Source organism: Protopterus annectens, chromosome 7.part1, assembly GCF_019279795.1.
Source record: "Protopterus annectens isolate FY-2018-M chromosome 7.part1, PAN1.0, whole genome shotgun sequence".
Lineage (NCBI taxonomy): Eukaryota > Metazoa > Chordata > Ceratodontiformes > Protopteridae > Protopterus > Protopterus annectens.
In genome coordinates, this window is record NC_056740.1 from 160,104,583 (window position 1) to 160,118,512 (window position 13,930).

Sequence of the window (13,930 nt, forward strand, 5' to 3'; positions counted from 1 at the left end):
TCATCCCCTGCTAAAGCAGTACCTCAGAGGGGCCAAAAATTTGAGACCTCCCAGGAGAGCACCAACTCTTGCAAGGGACCTCAACTTTGTGCTGGAAAAACTCACCCTACCTCCTTTTGAACCAGCTGCTTCTGCAGACGTAAAATCTCTCTCTTGGAAGACAGCTTGTCTTTTAGCAGTCACTTCAGCTAGAAGGATTTCAGAACTACAGGCCCTCATGGCTGTGGAGCCTTTCATTATCTTTTATCTGGACAGGGTGGCTCTCAGGACCAATCTATCCTTTATGCCTATGGTGGTATCCAGTGTGGCTCTTAACCAGACCATTCATCTGGCCAACTTTTTTCCCAAATCCACAGAACAAGGGGGAGCGGATTCTGCATTCATTGGCTGTACACAGACAACTAAGATTCTACTTAAACAGGACAAAATCCTTAAGAAATTCTGAGCAATTACTGGTGGCATTTGCTGCAGGGGCAGAGGGAAAGGCTGTTTCAAAGCAGACTATTTCAAAATGGATAAGCCATTGTATTTGTTTCTGCTACATACACCATGGTAAACCTGTCCCCAAACGGATCAGATCCCATTCCACCAGGGCTGCATCTACAACTGCAGATTTTCTCAGAAGAGTTCCTACCAGAGACATTCTAGAAGCTGCTACTTGGAGCTCAGTTCATACGTTCACCAAACATTACCGTTTACCTTTCTTCTCTAAATCCAGAGCAGGCTTTGCCACTGCTGTCCTGCAGGGCCTTATAGCTGCTCCTAATGCTGTATAATTCCATCCTCCCAACCATTGCTTTGGGATTCTACCCAAATGTAATGACTGCAACAGTGAAACACAAAGAACATAGTACAGTTGTGTACACTTACCATAAATGTAGATGTTCGTATGTATTCACTGTTGCAGTCCAGGTTACCCACCCGCCAGCTCCCTTTTTCTCTCTTATTATACCTCTTCTTTCTTTTACTATGCTCAAAAGCCTTTTTGGTGTATTTGCTTTTAGTTGGAGGTAGATTTTTTTGTGTTCTAAATTACATGCATATTTATATATGTATATTTTGCTCCCCATTTGCGGGGCACCTGACATCTGGGGCAAGAAAAATTGATTAAAATGGCGTTGGCTGCATGTTTTATACCTCTGACGACCTGACGTCATGGAAGAAGAGGCAGCAACTGACGCAGGACCCAAGACTTTGTTATTCAGGCCGACTGTGGGCAACCTGCCAGCAGATTACCCAAATGTAATGGCTGCAACAGTGAATACACTCGAACATCTACATTTATGGTAAGTGTACACAACTGTACTTTACTACTCACATACCATTCCTGCTGCCTGTACTCCTGGGAGAATGAGTAGTGCTAATTGGGTATTACAGGACTATAACCTCAGAAATAATGTTTTGGTTAATCTTTGAATATAGTTTCCTCTATATGACTTGTCAGGGGGGCAAACAAGATCTGAGGAAGTTAGGGAGTTGCATTGTGGGTAAGGAAGAATGCCCATGAGCTTTGCAGAAGGCCTCGAGCTTATGAAAAGGCCGAGATGGATCCGACCCAACAGTGAAAATAAAGGTCGAGATGGACAACATGAATGGAACGTTATGGTAAGTACATAACTTCTTTTTTCTTTTGCTTGTAAACTGTAGCAAACTGCTTGCTACAATTTAGACCAAACACAGAGTGCTACAGTTCTCTAATTACACTTAAAAAAAAAAAAAATATATATATATATATATATTTTTTTTTAACTGTAACAAACTGCTTGCTACATTTGCTACAGTTTATACCACACTACGCTGTTCAGGTTTAACCGCAAATGCAATACAAGCTTTTAAAAGCTGGTATGCTTTAAAGAGCGATCAGGGTGATGGATGGAGTGAATGGCCAATCCACTTGCACCCCCTATCACTTTGCTGCCATATCAATTGCTCCCTTTACTCCGCTGTAGCAGCACTACTAATCAGAAGACTTAGAGCTAGCTGCCTGCGACTTTTCCTAGGCATTGTTTTTTTTAAATCTTCTTATCCCCTTCTATCTGCCAGGCATGAACCCTCTTACAGTCGTTTAGTCTTTTTGTTACTCAGTGGGGTAAGAGTCAATCACAAGAAACCATCAAGCAAGCAGCCATTGCAAGTTTTTATTATTTTAACCATAACCGTTCAATTGATGGCTAAAGTATATACTTGCAGATGTGAGGGCCTGTAGTGCCTTCCTCGCTGGGCGTGTATGTTATTGTAAGTGTCTCATCAAACCCGCCAACACACACATTTAGTGTTGCAGAGCCAAATACCCATTTCATCCTATCTGTACTATGATGTGCACCATTCTCTGCAGTAAGTGCCATTATAGCAGTGGGCCCACACCAGCGGGGAAACTAGCATTAGTCATAGGTTCATAGGCTGGTACTAGGCTATCAGCCCTAGGGCCTATACAAGCCTAGTCATAACAATTCCCTGGCTATTTCTTCCCACACTGTTTACTTCCCTGGACCCCTGTCTAGCAGGGCGACTGATGTGATCCCCGGGGTGAATTTCCTTTCTCCACTGACTCTCAGTATTCCTTGCACAACTTCTCCAGTGCGTGAGCCTCTGAAATTGATATTAGATAATCTGGGTCATAGTGAGGGCTTTGTACCTTTATGCACTGGAGAAGGGCAGTTATCCCATTCATAGTATAAATGCATAATCAGCAGTGGTTCTGTTTGAACATCTTTGGCCATGTTCTCTTACTCAGCTGTACCATTTTCACAGTTACTAAAAATTCTTCATCTCTACTGAAATGTTTTCCTTTTTGCTTGCCTGAATTGGAAAGTGTTGTCGTATTCCAGTCTTGCATATATCAGCCTGTACTTATGGTTACTAGATTTCATCACTGTGTTTCAGCTTCCAGACGTGTTGTAGGGCAACTGTGAAATACAGAATCAGTCATAAGCCCTCAAGTTGTAGAACATACACTGAAGTTAGAACTGTCTGTGTTACTAATGTACAGACAAGGATGTAAACACTTCCCACTGCATTTATGAAAACATTTTGCTGTATCTAAAATCTCTGTGAAGTAGGTCTTTCAGAACTGTTCATTTCAGACTGATTTGAGGGACACCCCTCCAGTCTTTATAACTGAGATGTTAAAGTTAAATATATAGAATGTTAAATAGGAGAAGAAAATTGCATTAACCGTACAGTAATTTCTCTGAGTGTTTTTTTTTGTCATCTTACCACTGACTTAAGATCCCTGGCTTTCACTTGTGGCTTTTTCTTTCTTGGGGCTCCTGTGTTAAAGGGCATTCTGATACCACATATGGGGTATGATTCCCCTAGTGACCAGGGAGAGGAATGGAGAAGCAGGGATCTTCACACTGTGGCCATACTGGTGATTGCACTTTAAGCCCTACTCCCATTGATGTCAACTAATTTGGTGTGCAATGACACAGTGAGGTAAATGCCCTCTTCTGCCTATTTGCTTGCTCACCTACTGCAGCAATATTTTCACATTCGTGGCCCCATTATCACCACTAGGGCTTGTAAGAAGACTGCCTTGCCCTTTCATTCACTCACACCTTCCCCCATGGAACTGGCAGACAGGCAATGCCTCATCTTTCTTCGTCCTTTCAGCAGATGCACAAGTTGCTAATTAAACTTTGGTCATTTGGATTAGGGCTTTATCCGTCTGTCTGTGATGCTGGCAAGCTTCTCTGACTACTTTGAATGAATTGGAAAATAGGCAAAGGTGGCATTTTCATTTTAGTTTAGAACAAAAAATAATGAGCTTCTCTTTGGTCAGAACTAATTCTTTGTAGATTTCCCATCGATTTGGTCAGAACTTGTAAAAAAGCATCAATTCTTTGTGCCTTTCATCTAAGGTTGGGAAGGACAGATAATGACAACTTTACCTCATCCTCATCAGCCCCTTTTTTCCCATTTCCTACATGGGGTCAGGGTGTCATGTTAACTGTCATCTCTCTCGATTCAGTGCCACACTCTTACCTTCTTCGACGCTCATGCTTGACTGTCACAAATCTTCTCTCTCACAATCCATCCACCTCTTTGCTGGCTGCTTTTATTTCCTATTACCTTCTTCCTGTCTGTCCCAAATCTTCTTCACCAGATTGTCTTCTGCTTTTCTGCACGTGCCCAAGCCACTGTAATCTGTTCTCTTTCGTCTTTTCTACAATTGAAACTACTTTGGCTTCTGCTCTTATTTTCTCATTTCTTTGTCTGCTCCACAGTGTGCATCCTACCATCTTTCTCAGCACTTCATTTCCATCAGCTCTAGCTTTCTCTTCTGTGGTGCCTTTACTGACCAGATTTCTGTACCATATAGTAGTACTGGTAGCACCACTGTTTTGTACGTTGCTTTTCAGGTTTTTTTTGTATACTTCTGTCATATGCTACACCTGACACTCTATGCTAGTTGGCAGCAGCCCCTCTGATTCTAGCTTTGACCTCTTCATTCAGACATCTCTTCTGCTGGACCACCCCTCCCAGATACTTGAAAATACCTGGTTGCCCCAATTTACTGCCATTACCACTACCTTATTTGTACTTTGTTTCATCCCATGTTCCTTTAGTTTTACATTAGATTCTCCTGTACTTTGCTGAAGTTCTTGCTCAGACTCTGCCAGTAATGCCACATTATCTACATCCAGCAACTTTGTTGATCTGTCCCTCTCAACCTGTTTGCTAATGTTGTCTGTCACCAGTATGAACAGCAGTGTGCTCAGAGTTGAACCCTGGTGCACACCCACTCCCACTGGGAACCCCTGTATGAGAAGAAACACTGTTCATACTTGAGTCATTGGGTCCTTGTACACAGCCTGAACTAATGTTACCAATGTTTCTGGGACTTTGAACCACCGCAGTACTGTCCAAATCAGGTTTCTTGGGAAGAATGCAGGCTTTACCTGTCAGAAAAAAATGCATCACTTTTTTATAGCTCAACTCTAGGATGAATTTAACAGTGGTGGTAGAAATAAGGCATATTGACATTGATATGTCACTGCTGCATCATTTTATGAGACCTCCTAAGAGAACATTTTTGAAAGTGCAGCCCAGTCTTCTATGCTTCTTTGCAGATGGTTACAAACAGCATATATTTTCTAGAATCAGTGCCTCCTCTTACAGTGCTTTTGTCAAAAATATTCCAGCTTTACTGTATTCTTCAAGAGGATGCTGGTGGTGTACAGGATGATCCATGTTCCTCCAGGATTTATTTATTGATTTAATTTATTTATTTGTTAGCAAGTCTATTAAATGCTGTTGAATTTGCCCAACATTTATAAACCTGCAGCATAGGTCACCTTGATGCAATGCTTAGTGCTTATATGAGATGTTTACCAGTTTATTTAATTTTTTTAAGTGACTTGATAATGAGATTCTTGTCTAGTGTTTGCTAATTATAACTGTCAGTAAAGTTGTAATTTAGAGTTCAAGTCTCAGCAGAAGGGCACAGGATACATTCACTGAAAGGCACTCACTGTCTGGAAGAATGCCAAATAAAGAGTAAAAGAAAAGATGACAAACTGACACAAGTCCTGTTTTGCATAATTGCCACAAGAGTCACTCTCAAAGATCGATTGTTGCCCCCTCCCTCTTCTTCCTTCCATTGATGCATTAAATGTTATTGTCTCTCCTAATATTTTCTTTTGGTCACCGAGTAAAATCATTTGAGAAAATGACACTCGACTCAGGTGGGGATGGGCATGTTTTGCAGGATTCATCTTGAAGAGACCACAAGGTTAACTATCCTACACCAACATTATCCTATATTTTGATGACATTAGAATTGTTTTGTTGCTAGTTTGTTGAAGAAGTGTTTACTGTCAGGTGGTGTTACCTGATGATATGACATTGCTAATTAATACATACAAATTAGTTATTGCATGCAGCTTGTTGTTGTAGTTAGCTTCAACATTATTGCACTGTACATTTTACTGTTTTGTTATAAAGACCATGTTGTTTTATGAAGACTGACTGAATTACAGTATGTTTGTTATAGACCTTAGAGCAAAGGACAAAGAGGGAGAAACTGAAGGAGAAACGGAAAGCCATGCTGGAGCAGAGACTAGCAAAAGTTCGACAGAGGAAGATGAAAAAACTTAAAGGGGATGGTGTAGAAGATGCAGATTTGTTCAAAAATAATGAAGGTATTGAAATGCATCAAGTGTAGCTGTTGTTTTGTATCCCCTTCCCTGCCTGAAGGCTCCACTGCCGGCACCAGGTCAACTTAATTTTTTCTAGGCTAGGTGAGACGGCGATTCTAGGGCTATGCAAGAGCCCTACAAGCAATTTGTTCCTACCTGGGAATCTCCTGCATATTTCTCTGACAAGACTCAAGTTGTAAGGAGCAGACCAGCTTGCTAGTCCCTGGGAGCATTCCCCATTGGCTCCTCTAAACTTCTCCATTACTGTCTCCTGAGAGGGAAAGTGTGTTTCAGCATGCTGAGTTCCTCTTGACTGTCAGTGCAAGAGGCAGTTTAACAGTGGGTTTGACAGGCTCAAACTCCACAAGATACCACCTAGTTCTTCTGCTAGGTGTCACTCTTGTAGTGAGCCAGATTGCCTTGCTTGTTTTTTCCAGGATGAGGTGAACTGGCATCAGGCACTTATTTCAGTCCTCCCTGTCCAGCTCCTACAAACACCTGAGCCGCTACTTGAATTCTGGTCATTTACAGCATATTCATGGCTCTATCCATCTGCGTCATGAAGGTGACTCAAGTGTGGCTTTTTTAATAACTTCCCACAGCAGGAAGGTGGATTTCTGACACTGCAAGTGTAGCATGGGGGGTGCACTCCTATGTTGTCCTTTGGATGACACATTAAAACAGAGGTCCAATTTGATAAATCTGGTGGTTGCTCAGGTGAATATAAAAAAAATCCCATTGTACCTGTCAAAAACAGTAATGAAAGTTCCCTGATGCCCTGGCCAAATTTCCCCTAGTAGTATAAAGTGCCATCTTGAGTCTCCCTGAAAAGCACCCACTAGCAAAATGGAACTAACCTAGTCAACAAAGGATAAGTAAATAAAATAAAATACACTTCTCGCCAGCAGTGTCAGAATTAATTAGCTGCATTTTATATTCATGACCATTTTATGATATCTGACTTTAAAAGCCTTCAGCAGTGGGTAACTGCTGAAATTTCCATTCCTGAAATCCCCTGTTCATTTTCGATTTTTCTGTTGTTACTACCTGGTGTTTTGTGGGTGGGTGGTGGGTTGCACTGCACACTGTGACATTGTGTATCTGGCTAAAAGTGTACTTCTGAACCCCACATCACTTTTCTGTCTACCTCTCACTGATTTTAGACCCATCGTTCGTAATGGAGAAGTTTCTGTCTTTAATGAACAAGTTGTTGAAACCTTCTGGATGTTACATTGACTGACAGATTACAAGCTGGAGCCCATCACAGCTCTTGCCAGTGTTGCCAAGTAGGGGAGCTTGACATTAAGCTTTGCTGAGGCCAGCCATCTACAGGAGAAGAGAAAGCTTGATGCCTATCTCAGCTCTGTGTAGGTGGCAGCTGTGGTATGTATATAGTGCAAGGACTGTCAGGAGGGTCCTAGAATGATTCCAGTTTGGTGTTAGACCATAATGAGAATGTGAAGGACTTTGTGGCTAGGCATCAGTCACATCTTCCTCCTACGACTGCCATGAAGCAGACTAACAAGAGCTTGAGCTTGCATCATTTGTCAGTGGATGAGAGGCATGCACTCTAGCACCTACCTTGGGAGTGCATCCCATGGTGTCTGCACCACCTCACCAACATTAAACAGTCCAGAGCACAACTCAAGCCTACTCTGTTCATGTGTAGCAGTCTCTCTGTGCATGCTTTGTAGTTGCACTTAAGATTCAGGAGTGTTCTGTACATCTCCTACTAAGTCAGTGTAGAAGAAACTTTCAGAGCTCCTTCTGCACCATTTTGGATGATGGGCTTAGCTCAGAAATTAAACATATTTCATGTGTTTGCTTTGTAATGGAAGCTGTCCTTATGGGTGCAGGAGTAAAACCTTATAGATCACAGGTTTCCATCAGTGGTAGGCCCTACTCTGGCCTCTCAAGATCAAGGGTGGCCACTGACATGCTGTTCCTCAGGTGATAGCCCAATGCCTGATATCCAGTAGTTGCTTTTTCATGTTTGATGCTTTGCTTGCCAGCTGAACCAAGACATCCCTTTCCAACTCTCCTTCCTCCAAAAAGTTTTGGGAAAGGAGACTGTAAGAACCTGAAGAGAGCACACTGGGACCTCTCCCTATGTAGTTCCCCACTACCTGATGCCTTCTGAAGTGAGACTCCCAGGCTGCTGAAGTCCACTATAGAATTACTGCCACTGCTGTCTCCTTCATAGACTGTTTAATAATTACCTGTGTAATAAGAGTAGGAGTCGTAAATTATCTTCTTGGAGCTGTCTTTGTGTGTACATTGCCCTGTAATTTTGATTGTAATAGCCAAGACAGAAGACTCAAATTATGCTGCCTTTGCTAGGCATACTAGCTAAGGCTGCTCTTTTCAGGGATGAGCATAGAAAGCCATCTTGCATATTTCCTTTGTTGATATTCTACAAAGGCATGTCTCCCTCAACCTGACTGAAGTCAGAAGAGGAAATGGATACTGATTACCATAGAGAGCCTTGTCAGTGACCACAGGCACACCTCTTCCTGCTCTTCTTTGTGTCTTACCAAGTACCCCCAAGAAGTAGTAGTTCCCCCTCACAAAATGTGAAGGATCCCAAGCATCAGGCAGTGTTACCTGAATGTTTCATAATAGGAAAATACTGGTAACAGCACATGCAGAATTCTGTCACATAAGACCAGGATTATATCCTAGAGCTGTTGGGTCCTCCCATAAGAGAGGCATCTCTTGGGGACCACACATATCTGCACTGTATCTAGATCATGCCGAGACTTGATCTCTGTTTCAAAGAAAGGAAAAAGTTTCTACTCCTGTCTTTTCCTTGGTTCCAGAGAGGATGTGAGGCTTTTGTTCTATCCTGTTTCTTAGCAGTTTTAACATACATATCCCAGGTGTAAAATTCTGGATGATGACTGTCAAGGTAGTCATACCCTTGCTGCAGCAAGGTGCCTGGTTGATATCCTTGCATGTGACGAATGCCTTCTGGCACATCACTGTCATGGGTTTGCACAGGATTGTTCTAGATGAGCTTCACTTTCATTATAAAACATAGGCATCTTGTCTGTCATCAGCAGAGATAGTCTTAACCATGTTGCTAACTGTTGTTGGCAGAGGCCTTACAGGTGAAGGAACTTCTTGGAAACTAGTATCGAGAATCCTTACTAGCTAAGAGATTGGGCTTACCTTGTCCACTGCTCACACTTTGGCATCTTTTCTGTGAAGCTGTTGCATTTGTTGTCATTTGTTCCTGACACCTGTGCACAATGACATCACATTTCCTCAGTTATTACACACCTACTTGTCTGAGAAACCAGTCCATTCTTCTGTTCACAGAATTTACATATCAGTCCTGATGTGCGTACCTGTGAAAAATTCCCAGGTTTGGTGCCTGAAAGCAAATCTTCACAATGAATATATAACCCCAGGCAACACACATTGCACTAGCAGTGTCTATTTTACCTGGAAGAGGAGAATGACATAAGGCAGTTCCATAAGTACCTTTAGCTCTGCTGTCTTGTCATTCACAAATATTGTAGGGAGAAACTCCTGGCCTACCTCCTTTCCATGGAGGATTGAGGTGATTAATAGTTATTGATGTGGGGATTGCTATGAATGTCCCACCATTTGAAAGGGTCAGAATCGGAGGATGAGTTGCACCCCAAACCTCTGAAAGTAAGTTTTTCATAAATAGCTGTGTAATTTCTCCATGTGTTGCATCCCGACTCCACTGTCAAGAGTCTGAGCTTGCACCCATATTGTTCTCTGGCAAATAATGAAGTATTCAAAAGGGTGCATTCTGGATTTTAGGTTCCTGTGTGTGACCAGTCATTTATCTGAAGGTTGTTACCAGTAGATGTAGTGGAGCGGAATCTTGAATCACATGCCCCGTATTTAGAATACATGCATCAGAAGACTTTCCTCTGGGGGTCTGCACCACCTCATAACCCAGCAGAGTCTGAAAGGCCAGGTCATGACGGGTTTTGCTATGTTTTTTTGCCAGATCTCAGAGTTCAGAACCCTTGTTTCAGACATGTTTTATATTTCTACACATGTATAGTTCCCAAAGGATGAGCTATTAGTAAAGAAAACAAAATCAAAGTAAATCCAGGTAACAGTCCATTACAGGAGAAGCAACAGCTGAGGAACTTATTTTATCAAGTCATTCATAGTGATGTTTCAAGAAAATAGTACATCAATGTACTGTTAACTTGTCTCAATCAATTTACATCTGGCTGAAGAATACTCCTGCCTTTGTTCAAGTTGTAGGCATCACCTAGAACAATCTTTTAATTGTGTGACATTAGGAATATTATGGGACAGTTATGGCCTTCATGATGATAACTATAGTCAGGTAAAATTACCAACATCAATTCAGTCCACTTGAACAATTCACTGACCCTACTTTTTCACATATCAGCTTGTCTTGCATTGTTTTTTTACTGCCTGTTTTTTTTCTGTAGATCCCTTTGTCTGCTATTGTTGATGGGCCTTTTAAGTTTTACTTTTCTGAACCAACTCTCATAAGCCATATGTCTTCTTCCAGGCATGTCTGCCTCACTTTCTGAGCTATAGCCCAGGACTTGACACTTGCCTGTTTGTAATTCAGACAGTGTTTAAACTCTGGTGGGAACTTGAAATGCAGTGGCAGGAATGCACCCCTACGGAAAATGAACCAAGTCTTGCAGGAATGCACTCTTAGGAAAAAGAATAATTGATGTTGGTTCTAGGCTTGGCAAAGCTCTAGTATGCCCTAAATCTACTCTGAGCACTGAATCCCCATCACTTGACATCCAGCATACACTCACTGCATGCCCGTCCTCAGCCTAAGGCCTTACAAGAGTTTGTCCCTGGAGCTTTTTGGGGGTAGAGGCCTCACTGTCTCTCAGGATCTCATGAAAACTATGAGGACTCAAGAGACCATTAGCGCTGAGATACCCCCCCAACACACACATACACACTGGATCACAGCTTCCTTGGAGAAACATTTAGACTTATGATGAAGTATTCAGTGGACTGTTCTGTAGCCATAGTCCTGCTGAGAAATGTCTTAGTATGTACTGTGGATGAAGAAGAAAGGGTCTTCGACCATCTCCCCCAGCCATTGCGTTCAGTACATCAAGTTTTGAATGCTGACTTTTCAAGTGGCTGGTATTTTGTTAGACACAAAGGATGGTTTGCAGAAGATATTACTTCAGTTTTCTTTGGTTTGTATCACTTGTAGTACAAGGTGCTTCTTCTGTGTTTTATTTTCTGTCTTTACCCAGATAGTTCATTAAACTGCAGTAGAAGAGTCTTCATGTTTATTTAATCTGGATTTTGGTGACTCCATCAGATGACTACCCCGCAGTGTCCTTACAGTTGATGCATCTCCTTGAAGTGACCATAAACTCAGAACAGTTCTGTCTGATAGAATCTCAGATGATTACCTTTAGTTGTGCAAAGCTGGGCATTCTCCTTCTTTGGTTATTTCTGCCTGCAGGAAGGACCTAGGAAGTCATGAATTTGGTAACCTTTGCCAGAAGGCATCTAAGGGGTCCAAGTCTAGATCCTACTGCAATTTCTGGACTTAATGGCTACTACAGCCATCTTGGTGCCATTTGCATGGGTGGCGATGCAGATTTTGCAATGGACTTTGAGTTGAGAGTGGTTTCAGAGTGACCCTTGTGTTCACATATCTGCTGTTGGTATCAGACCAGTGTCATCAAGTCTTAGAGTAGTGAACATTACCTTCTAGTCTCCGGGTAGGACCCCCATTTCTAAAACCAAACCTGTCACAATTTCTAAAGATGGATGACTTCCTGGAAAGGTAGGAAGCTTACCCAGTTAAGCAGCCCCCCCCTCACACACACACACACACACCATGAGTAAGTTTCATATCCAAACAGTATACAGAAACAGGATCCGGTACAATAAAGGTTGTCCAAAATAGATAGCCAGCAGCCCGTTGAACTAAGTTGACAAAAGTTTAATGTCCGAAAGGTAAAAACAAGCCAAAACACAACTAAATTCCAGTTGGTACAAAGTGCAAATAGTTTCTTAGGTCAAACATTAAGCGCTTTCATCTCCGCATCCGGAGACTTCCTCAGAATCCTGATTCTGAGGAAGTTTCCGGATGCGGAGACGAAAGCGCTTAATGTTTGACCTAAGGAACTATTTGCACTTTGTACCAACTGGAATTTAGTTGTGTTTTGGCTTGTTTTTACCTTTCGGACATTAAACTTTTGTCAACTTAGTTCAACGGGCTGCTGGCTATCTATTTTGGACAACCTTTATTGTACCGGATCCTGTTTCTGTATACTGTTTGGTAATTGAACTGTTTGGCGAGTTTATAAGTTTCATATCCACCAGCTTGAAGCTGTAAGCAGTCCACAAGCTCTAAGGTCTTTGGAAAGAATGTTACATTTGTGGTCATATCTAATTCAGTGCAACAGCCATCTGCTCAAGCACCCGGCCAGCTTCCAAAGCTTTAGGGCACCTTCTATTATGCCCAACTGTCAAGCAGCTTGAGCTGAGCTAACTAAAATCTGAAAGACAAGTTTGGGCATGAAGCCCTTCACAGCTTTCCCTGCCAGGAGAAAGGGGGAGTTTGAGCCTTGAAAGGACAAGGCTAGGAATAACAAAAAATAAATGTCCGCATCCTGGCATAAAAAAAATCATACCAAAAACAAGGGGGATGGAGGGAGGGAGCAGCAACTCATTCAAACTCTAGTATTATGGTAAGTTTAACTTGCACAACTGTACTGTGTTGGTCATATTGATCACTGCTGCAGTAGCCTTAGCTATATGGGTAGATTACCATAATAACTATATTTGAGAGGTGGAAGGAGAAGGGACCAGGAGCCCCTGAAGAATGGTCCTAGCAAAGCATGATCTAGACCTGGAGAAGGAATCAAGCTTATGTTGCTTTGTAAAAGTATGGACGTAGGACCAAGTAGCAGCTTCTAGAAAACTACTAGGATCCAACCCTTTCCAAAAACCCGTAGAAAAAGCTAAGGTCCTTGTAGAGTAGGCCTTAATCCTGCCTGGAATAGATTTGTCATGGTGAGTGTAATAAAAGGTAACAGCCATAGACAACCATTTGTAAATACTCTGTTTTCTCACAGCTTGTCCCTTCCTCTTAATTTAACAAGAAATTAACAGTTTATCCAAAAATCTGAAAGATTTAGTTCTGTCAAGAAAGTACTGTAGTTGACTGTCAACATCCTTGGTATAAAGTATCCTTTCTCCCTCATTTTTAGGTTCTGGAAAGAAAATGGAGAGATGGATAGTTTGGCTTAAAGTAAACCCTGATACCACTTTAGGCATAAAAGAATTATAGTTGTCAGAGAAATGCTGTCCTTGTGGAAAATGAGGTAGGGTTGACTTGCCATAAGAGCTTGCAACTTAGATACACTTCTCATTATTATTCTTCCAAATAGCTTGCAGTAGTATCCTTAAGCAGAAAGGCAATGCACATCTGACAGCGAGCCACAGAGAGAGACATTGCTGTCCCCGAACTTCATTTCCCTGGTGAAGTGAGCCTGCTGGCGGATTCCATGAGCTGCTCTTTCAGCCCTCTGCTGGAGTCACTGATTCAGGATCCATGTGTGAGTCAGATATTCCGAATGTGAGGCATTCTGGAACGTGACCTATTTTGCTAAACAAAGTACAGACCCTCACAGTCATAAGACCAGGGTAAAGTGGGGGATCACTGTATATGCCATTGTGTATGAGTGCTTGAAGCTAGTATAAATCACAGCATTCAGCATGTTCAAGATGGTAGGGCAGATCCCCACACATTAACTATATTTAGTATAGAAACT

General features: G+C 42.0%; 1 protein-coding gene across 1 annotated transcript in view; it reads left to right on the top strand.

Annotated features, from left to right (window-relative positions):
- CCDC174 (coiled-coil domain containing 174) overlaps positions 1–13,930 on the top strand; it is a 1,254,027-nt gene that overhangs the window by 981,301 nt on the left and 258,796 nt on the right. The window contains exon 9 of the mRNA XM_044078610.1: positions 5,996–6,143. Coding sequence (XP_043934545.1) covers positions 5,996–6,143 — 148 coding nt within the window. The remainder of the gene's footprint in view (positions 1–5,995; positions 6,144–13,930) is intronic.